Here is a 9,798-nt window from a genome sequence, read left to right as displayed (position 1 = left end):
TGCCCGATCAGTAGCGTTCAGAGTATCACCTCTGACGTCATGTTTCGGGGCCGGAAGTGCTGCTGGGTGTGTGACGTCATCTCCAGGTTCCCGTGAGGAGAGCAGCAGCGCTTCTGATTTTGCGTTATTTTATTTAATCATTAAATCTGAATCTTTCTGATAATTAACTGCGGTGTATAAACACCTTCTGCTGCTTCTCGCTGAGCGAAGAGCTTGGAAAGGTGAGGCGATCATCGACACACACATTAAATAAACAGATATTTTGACAGTGCTCTGTACGTTAATAAAAGCATTATACGTTAATATAATATTTTAAGACCAATCGGCGATGCATATTCATTTCTATGCTAAATAAGTTTTAATCAAGCTTTAGTGTATCAAATGTCAAACACTCACTTATATTTATGGAGAAACATAATTCACAAATAATCTGTAGTAAACTAGTTTTTAATTGATTCTCTTTTAATATAATGTAATATTTTTGTTTTAGCTAAATAATAACATACAAATAAAATATTAGATATTAAATATCTAATTCGATATTGGTTTTGCTGTTTGACATTTTAGAGAGAATTGATTGAAATCAATTTGTGTATTTATAGGGTGCCCATCGCCCAATAATAATATATTGACTATAGATAAAAATATAAAATATATTTATGCACATAATCTATAAGTAACTTTGATGAGTTTTGCACAAGACTGATGAACATCGACTTGCTCGTTTCTGATGATCCCAGTTTACAAGTGAGCAAAGATATGCTAACGGTTATGAATATGAAGTGATTGACAGCTCACGGGTATTATTATTTATTCATAATTACATTATTATTTTTTTACAATTTAAGCCAGGGTTTCGGTGACAGCCAAATATTAGATTTGAGAAATAATACAAAGAAAGAAAGAAAGTAGAAAAAATAAACAAATGTGGAAATATTGATAGTTAATGAAAATAAAAAGAAGATTCTCTGTGTCTCAGTCAGGATGACATCACCGGGCGGGCAGGGGGGCGGAGCTCTGTCCACGAGGGGCGGAGCCACGAGCAAGAGGATGAAGTGGGCCGTCGAGCTGAGCCTCGGCAACAGCAGGTACGTCATCACTGCAACCCTAGCAACACCCTAGCAACCGTGCACAACACTCACGACTGTGTGTGCGCAGGAGTCGCAGTGACCGGCAGAGTAAAGACGGAGACGTCATGTATCCCGTGGGGTTCTCGGATAAACCCGTGCCGGACACCAGCGTTCAGGAGGCCGACCGCAACCTGGTGGAGAAGGTGAGACACACACACACCTCTCATGTAAAGACTCCGCCCTCTTCTGAACGGAGGCGGAGCTGCAGCTCATTTGCATCTAAAAGGAACACACAATAATTGCAAGTTTTTGCTCACACCTAAAAAGGGCTATAAATGATTTTGAGCTGATATTTCACACACACTCACACACACACATCATGTAAAAACGGCCATAACACATTCCCTATAACTGACAATAATTTACAATATTTGTATAATTTTACCACAATTTAGAGTATATTGTCTAGTACCAAGACACAAAATATAGCCGATTTATGTCATTTCAAACAAACGTCGCCCTGCTAGTGTTTGATCGTGTGTGTGTGTGTGTGTGTGTGTGTAGAGATGCTGGGACGTGGCTCTGGGACCGTTGAAGCAGATTCCCATGAACCTCTTCATCATGTACATGTCCGGAAACACCATCTCCATCTTCCCCATCATGATGGTGTGTATGATGGCGTGGAGACCGATCCAGGCACTGATGTCCATGTCAGCCAGTGAGTAACACACACACACACACACACACACACACACGCTCACTCGTGATTAATAAGCTCTCGGTGTGTGTGTGTGAAGCGTTTAAGCTGCTGGAGAGCTCGAGTCAGCAGTGGCTGCAGGGATTGGTGTATCTCGTGGGAAACCTGTTAGGCTCCGCCCTCGCCATCTACAAGTGCCAATCAATGGGCCTCCTCCCAACACACTCCTCTGATTGGCTGGCGTTCATTGAGCCGCCTCAGGTGCGTGAATAATTCACGAGTGTGTGTGTGTGTGTGTTCATAGAAATGTGCTTTCTGATCTGTGTTTGTTTTCTTCACAGAGACTGGAGATCATGGGCGGAGGAATGGTCATGTGACACACACACACACACACACGCTTCCCATCTAACATTAACATGTTTAACTGCACATGCTGATTAAGTTATGCTTTGTGTTTAATGAAATCTATTATGTTTTGTCAATTTCAAAATAATAAAGTATGTTTAACGTTTTCCTGAGACATGGACTCTTTTATCTTTCTGCATAAAGCGTGAGTTATTAATCATTTATCGTTATTTATCATTGATGTTCAGGTGAAATTATATTTAAGAAAAACACGTCTGGCTCATGTTTGAATGCAAACGATAAAAAGATTCATAATTTGTTTTAATATACAGTTCATATATGAAGACCGACATGTTCATATATTAATATATATTAATACTGTGTAATATAGAAATATATATATTAAATACACATTTCAAGAAAACGAATTAGTCATTCATGTTTAGATGATGCAAATCAGATTTTATTTCATATTCATGTGTGTGTGTGTGAATTATTCAGAATTTATGTTCAGGTTAATATTGTGAGTTTTAATTCACATTAAATGTATTATAAATTTGATTTTAAATAAAGTATATATGAAGACATTATAGACACATTATATATATATATTTCCATTAAAGAGTGAATAATTCTCGGCGGATGTGTGTGAGATTAATATCTTACCCATAAAACAATAACAATGAGTTTTTGTTCGCATCAAAAGCAGCTTTAAATAAAATAAATATGATTATGAAGGTGTCAGTTAGAGGTGTGTGTGTGTGTGTGTTTGAGAAGTACATCTCAGTGTGTGTGTGAGTTTCTGTGTGTTCAACAGTCGAGACTCTGGACTTACTCGTTCAGCAGCATCTCTGACTGACAGGTGTGTGTGTGTGTGTGTGTGTGTGTGTGAAGCGTCTGCATGTGCTAAACGAGGTTTTTCACCCACAGAACAATGAGTGGACTCGACCGACGGGTTTCTCTCTCTCTCTCCAGAAACACACACTTGTGTGAGAACGGAAACTGTCAGCCGGAGTCGGCGAACTCTCGGACGAACACTTCATCATGTTTACATGTGTTCACAAGTGCCAAGAATGAGGATTCTCTGGTGTGTGTGTGTGTGTGAGTGTGTGAGTGTGGGACTAAAACCCCAGCCTGACGACACACACACACACACTGAGGACACTATCAGCCCCTGACTCAGTTTAAAGAAGAATTATCTCTGAAATTATTGCTTAATACTTCCACGTTTATGAAGTTATTTACCAGTACTTACAATTTTTCTAGTGATAAAGTATGTTTGTGAGCTGTACAATTAATACAAAAATAATTAAAACTAAATTCATAAAATGATCACATGTTGGAACCCTTAAAAAGTTGCATATTTTAAAGCTGTAAAGTTCCATTTAGAACCTTTTCTTCTTTATGTTTGATGTTTTTCATAGAAATCAAATGTAATGCAGGAGAGATTTGTGGCTTTATACTAGTGTGCGGTAAAGTGGGAAATAAATAATTGTACATGAATACTCAATAAAACAATTGTAAATAGTTGATTTAAATAAATAATTAATACATTTATATATTTTTTAAAATAATTGAAATAAAATCTTAAGAGCCAAATTAAAAAAAACATCAAATCCAGGCCAGAAGTATTGATGACTTGTTGCACATTTGTGTCCAAACAAAAACTGGAAACATACTGAATCATCTCTGATTGCATTTAAAGGTATGAATTGATAAGTTAATTTATCTATATTTCTGTCCTGAAAAAGTTTGAAAACCTGCTGTGTTGTTGCAAGTGAAATTCTGAAGAAAGTCTGAAATAATGAGTTTCTGTGGGCGTGGCCGAGTGGGCGGGGCCACTGTGAGTGATGTACACGTAGGCGGGGCCAAGTCGAGTGATGTTTGTCAAACTGTGTTTAGGGGGCGGGGTCGGTTGAGCATGTGAATCTTCTACAGTTTCTGTAAGTTATAATTATAGTTGTGTGTGTGTGTGTGAGTGTGTGTGTGGTGATTGTTCTCGGAGGTCCAGTGCGTTTTCGTTTCGTTTTACATCAGTAGTTTTACTTAGCTGGGGTTGGGTTCGTTTCACATAAATGCACTTGAAGTTTTGTTTTAGTGTCACCTTCACCTGAACATTTCATTCTTGTTTATTCCCGTTCCCGTGATTTATCAGTTTATTGTGAAGTATTTCAGTATTTAGTGCGTGTTCGCGATGACTTTGAAGGATAAACGACAAAGTCCTCATCCATTCGTTTATGAAGTGGATCTAACAGCTGCTCAGAGGATTCAGGTAAGAACCGTTCTGAGTGACGTGTGCGCGAAAAACGTCAGCTAACGTGTGTTCCACGTGAACTTTTACGAAAATAACCATGGTAACCGAACTTTCCAACAATTTTAACTTTCCGCGATTGTGACTCAAACTGTGGTAATTATAAATTGCTGTCATTGAACTTGCTGGTAAAAGTTCAGCGATTCTTGTCAAAAGACGAATGTGCTTTAACGATTATTTTAATTATTTTAAACGATTTATTTAAATAGTGACCAGTGAACTATAAACAAAACGGCGTTTCCAAACTTTCTGGTCCTGATACCCTTGAAAGAACCTTTAATAAAATATTAAGGCATCTATACAAAAGTAGCCTACAGATATATTCTTGAAAGTATTTTCATTGTAGATATACAATATTTTGTATCCAACGTGGAATTAGTGTTTTTAAATGGAACTGCAAACTTCAAACTGCTGTCAGACATGTTGTCTAAATGTATTTTCACAGCAGTGCGTATTTAGATTGTTTGCGCTTGAAATATTTTGCATAATCATAAACTGCATCATGACTTGTAGTGTTGTGTTGTGATGTAACCTAGCAGCAACCAAACTGCAGAATTGTTAAATCATATTTATATGTTTTATGTTTGGTTTGATCTTGCATTTAAAACACACTTGTAGGCTAACTATAGCTGTGCTGACTGGTATTTTACTGTGGTGAATTTATGCTGCACATCCAGTACTCTTTTCAGCTCACAGTTTTAGCCCTGTTTAAACATTATGAAAGCATCTTATTGTTCAGTCAGCTGGTCATTACCAGGGTACATTTTGCATTAAAGACAAGCTTCATGATCACGGTTACCAAATAAATGAATATTAAATATTGAGAGAGAAGAAAGTGTGGTTTGTTACTGCTCTAAATTGGATTGAATTAGTTAATAAGACCAGCAAATGACCGTAAAGTACAGACTGCATAGAAGCACAATGGCACATCTTTCTCAACACTTTTTGACTTTTCTAACATAGACATATGCTGAGATCCCTCAAACATAATTTCTTACATACTTACTATACTTTTTTTAACCCTCAAAGAAAGTAATTGAAATGTGACAACATAACCCACATGTGCATTGTAACATGACCAAAAATGTCATCTGATCTAATCAAAGAAATATACAAGACAATTTCAAATATTTTGTCAATAACAATTATAAAATAATGCCATTTTTCAATAATTATAAACAAATAAATTTTTGAGTTTGACAACAAACACACCGCAAAACACAACTACACAGTATAGTTGAAAACATCATCAAAATGAATCATTTCTAAACATGGACATAAACAAGACTTGACTTGCGATTCATCTTCAGACTCGACATAAAGAAGACTTTAGAATTGAGGAGTAGTTCACTTTTAAAAAAAAACGTTTGCTGATAATTTACTCGCCCCCATGTCATCCAAGATATCCATGTCATTCTTTCTTCAGTCGAAAAGAAATTAAGGTTTTTGATGAAAACATTCCAGGATTTTCTCCATATAATGGACTTCAATGGGGACCAAATGGTTCAAGGTCCAAATGAGAGATTTAGTGCAAACTGTTCAAAGGGCTTTAAACGATTCCAGACGTTTCGTTTCGCTTGATAAGACCCTTATTCATCGTCTGGAGTCGTTTAAAGCCCTTTGAACAGTTTGCACTGAAACTCTCATTTGGACTTTGAACCGTTTGGTCCCCATTCAAGTCCATTATATGGAGAAAATCCTGGAATGTTTTCATCAAAAACCTTAATTTCTTTTCGACTGAAGAAAGAAAGACATGGACATGTTGGATGACACGGGGGTGAGTAAATTATCAGTGAACTACTCCTTTAAACTTGAGCCATGTGACTTATCTGACCAATGAAACACTTCTGATGTCTCTCGCAGGGCCTCATTCTGGGAGTCGTCCTGTTCCCGGTCCGCATCACTCTTACCGCCCTGTTCTTCCTGCTCATGTGGCCCATTGCTCGTCTGCGATTGGCCGGGCTGTCGGAGGCGGAGCGGGCGAAGCCTGTGCAGGGCTGGCGTCGCTGGTTCCTCCACCACATCATACTCTTCCTCAGCCGGGCCGTCTTCTTCTCCCTGGGCTTCTTTTGGATTAAGGTCAGAGGGCGTCAGGCGGGCCTGAGGGAAGCTCCGGTTTTGGCTGTGGCGCCTCACAGTGGGTTCCTGGACATGCTGGTTCTGTGCGCATTGGGCCTGCCGACCGTTGTGTCGCGATCCGAGAACTCCAAACTCCCTGTTATAGGAGGTGAGGTGCTGGAACTGAACCCACGGTTTCATACTTTAATGGCAGTGAATGGCCGTTTCTGTTTTAAACTCGATAAAAGTGCATCTATCCATCATAAAAGTGCATCTGTCCATCATAAAAGTGCATCTGTCAGTCATAAAAGTGCTTCTGTCCATCATAAAAGTGCATCTGTCCGTCATAAAAGTGCATCTGTCCGTCATAAAAGTGCATCTATCATCATAAAAGTGCATCTATCCATCATAAAAGTGCATCTGTCTATCATAAAAGTGCGTCTATCCATCATAAAAGTGCATCTGTCCATCATAAAAGTGCGTCTATCCATCATAAAAGCGCATCTGTCCGTCATAAAAGCGCATCTATCCATCATAAAAGTGCATCTGTCCATCATAAAAGTGCATCTATCCATCATAAAAGTGCATCTATCCATCATAAAAGTGCATCTATCCATCATAAAAGTGCATCTATCCATCATAAAAGTGCATCTGTCCATCATAAAAGTGCATCTGTCCATCATAAAAGTGCATCTATCCAACATAAAAGTGCATCTGTCCATCATAAAAGTGCATCTGTCCATCATAAAAGTGCATCTGTCCATCATAAAAGTGCATCTGTCCATCATAAAAGTGCATCTATCCATCATAAAAGTGCATCTGTCAGTCATAAAAGTGCTTCTGTCCATCATAAAAGTGCATCTGTCCGTCATAAAAGCGCATCTGTCCATCATAAAAGTGCATCTATCCATCATAAAAGTGCATCTGTCCATCATAAAAGTGCATCTGTCCATCATAAAAGTGCATCTATCCATCATAAAAGTGCATCTGTCCATCATAAAAGTGCATCTATCCATCATAAAAGTGCATCTGTCCATCATAAAAGTGCATCTGTCCATCATAAAAGTGCATCTGTCCATCATAAAAGTTCATCTGTCCATCATAAAAGTGCATCTATCCATCATAAAAGTGCATCTGTCCATCATAAAAGTGCATCTGTCCATCATAAAAGTGCATCTGTCCATCATAAAAGTGCATCTGTCCATCATAAAAGTCCATCTGTCCATCATAAAAGTGCATCTGTCCATCATAAAAGTGCATCTGTCCATCATAAAAGTCCATCTGTCCATCATAAAAGTGCATCTGTCCATCATAAAAGTGCATCTGTCCATCATAAAAGTGCATCTGTCCATCATAAAAGTCCATCTGTCCATCATAAAAGTGCATCTGTCCATCATAAAAGTGCATCTGTCCATCATAAAAGTCCATCTATCCATCATAAAAGTGCATCTGTCCATCATAAAAGTGCATCTGTCCATCATAAAAGTGCATCTATCCATCATAAAAGTGCATCTGTCCATCATAAAAGTGCATCTGTCCATCATAAAAGTCCATCTATCCATCATAAAAGTGCATCTGTCCATCATAAAAGTGCATCTGTCCATCATAAAAGTGCATCTATCCATCATAAAAGTGCATCTGTCCATCATAAAAGTGCATCTGTCCATCATAAAAGTCCATCTGTCCATCATAAAAGTGCATCTGTCCATCATAAAAGTGCATCTGTCCATCATAAAAGTCCATCTGTCCATCATAAAAGTGCATCTGTCCATCATAAAAGTGCATCTGTCCATCATAAAAGTGCATCTGTCCATCATAAAAGTGCATCTATCCATCATAAAAGTGCATCTGTCCATCATAAAAGTGCATCTGTCCATCATAAAAGTCCATCTGTCCATCATAAAAGTGCATCTGTCCATCATAAAAGTGCATCTGTCCATCATAAAAGTGCATCTGTCCATCATAAAAGTCCATCTATCCATCATAAAAGTGCATCTGTCCATCATAAAAGTGCATCTGTCCATCATAAAAGTGCATCTGTCCATCATAAAAGTGCATCTGTCCATCATAAAAGTGCATCTGTCCATCATAAAAGTGCATCTGTCCATCATAAAAGTGCATCTGTCCATCATAAAAGTCCATCTGTCCATCATAAAAGTGCATCTGTCCATCATAAAAGTGCATCTGTCCATCATAAAAGTGCATCTGTCCATCATAAAAGTGCATCTATCCATCATAAAAGTGCATCTGTCCATCATAAAAGTGCATCTGTCCATCATAAAAGTCCATCTGTCCATCATAAAAGTGCATCTGTCCATCATAAAAGTGCATCTGTCCATCATAAAAGTGCATCTATCCATCATAAAAGCGCATCTGTCCATCATAAAAGTGCATCTGTCCATTATAAAAGTGCATCTGTCCATCATAAAAGTCCATCTGTCCATCATAAAAGTGCATCTGTCCATCATAAAAGTGCATCTGTCCATCATAAAAGTGCATCTATCCATCATAAAAGCGCATCTGTCCATCATAAAAGTGCATATATCCATCATAAAAGTGCATCTATCCATCATAAAAGTGCATCTGTCCATCATAAAAGTCCATCTGTCCATCATAAAAGTGCATCTGTCCATCATAAAAGTGCATCTGTCCATCATAAAAGTCCATCTGTCCATCATAAAAGTGCATCTGTCCATCATAAAAGTGCATCTGTCCATCATAAAAGTGCATCTGTCCATCATAAAAGTGCATCTATCCATCATAAAAGTGCATCTGTCCATCATAAAAGTGCATCTGTCCATCATAAAAGTCCATCTGTCCATCATAAAAGTGCATCTGTCCATCATAAAAGTGCATCTGTCCATCATAAAAGTGCATCTGTCCATCATAAAAGTCCATCTATCCATCATAAAAGTGCATCTGTCCATCATAAAAGTGCATCTGTCCATCATAAAAGTGCATCTGTCCATCATAAAAGTGCATCTGTCCATCATAAAAGTGCATCTGTCCATCATAAAAGTCCATCTATCCATCATAAAAGTGCATCTGTCCATCATAAAAGTGCATCTGTCCATCATAAAAGTGCTCCACTGGTCAACCGTAGATTCGCATCAGCCTGTTTCCCTCAATATGATTTTTCATTTTGGCTTTCGGGTCAGAAAATAAACTCTATGACCAACAAAAGTTTATGATTCTTACATGTTTTGTTCATCATGAAAATTTTAAAGGGTTAGTTCACCCAAAAATGAAAATTAAGTTATTAATTATTTGAAATTGAAAATTAAATCATGCTGTACCAACCCCGTAAGAGAATTGCG

At 37.9% G+C, this 9,798-nt stretch overlaps 2 protein-coding genes across 3 annotated transcripts in view; both read left to right on the top strand.

Moving 5' to 3' along the window:
• The first annotated feature begins 78 nt into the window (after positions 1-78).
• Positions 79-2,285, top strand: emc4 (ER membrane protein complex subunit 4). The gene is made up of 6 exons (XM_039663878.2): positions 79-221; positions 980-1,088; positions 1,159-1,273; positions 1,635-1,788; positions 1,868-2,028; positions 2,109-2,285. The coding sequence occupies exons 2-6, from the start codon at positions 985-987 to the stop codon at positions 2,142-2,144; spliced, it is 570 nt and encodes a 189-aa protein (XP_039519812.1). The 5' UTR covers positions 79-221; positions 980-984; the 3' UTR covers positions 2,145-2,285.
• A 1,795-nt stretch (positions 2,286-4,080) lies between these two features.
• lpcat4 (lysophosphatidylcholine acyltransferase 4) overlaps positions 4,081-9,798 on the top strand; it is a 19,549-nt gene continuing 13,831 nt past the window's right edge. The window contains exons 1-2 of one of the 2 annotated variants that reach the window (XM_039663844.2): positions 4,081-4,384; positions 6,287-6,650. In XM_039663844.2, the coding sequence (XP_039519778.2) occupies positions 4,307-4,384; positions 6,287-6,650 (442 nt within the window). In that variant the 5' untranslated portion in view covers positions 4,081-4,306. The remainder of the gene's footprint in view (positions 4,385-6,286; positions 6,651-9,798) is intronic. The other variant, XM_039663828.2, reaches the window with a different exon arrangement.

This window comes from Pimephales promelas, chromosome 1 (genome assembly GCF_988280905.1).
Source record: "Pimephales promelas chromosome 1, fPimPro1.hap1.1, whole genome shotgun sequence".
In the NCBI taxonomy this organism is placed as follows: domain Eukaryota; kingdom Metazoa; phylum Chordata; class Actinopteri; order Cypriniformes; family Leuciscidae; genus Pimephales; species Pimephales promelas.
Note: the sequence above shows the minus strand (reverse complement) of the source record. Positions and strands in the feature narration are given on the sequence as shown.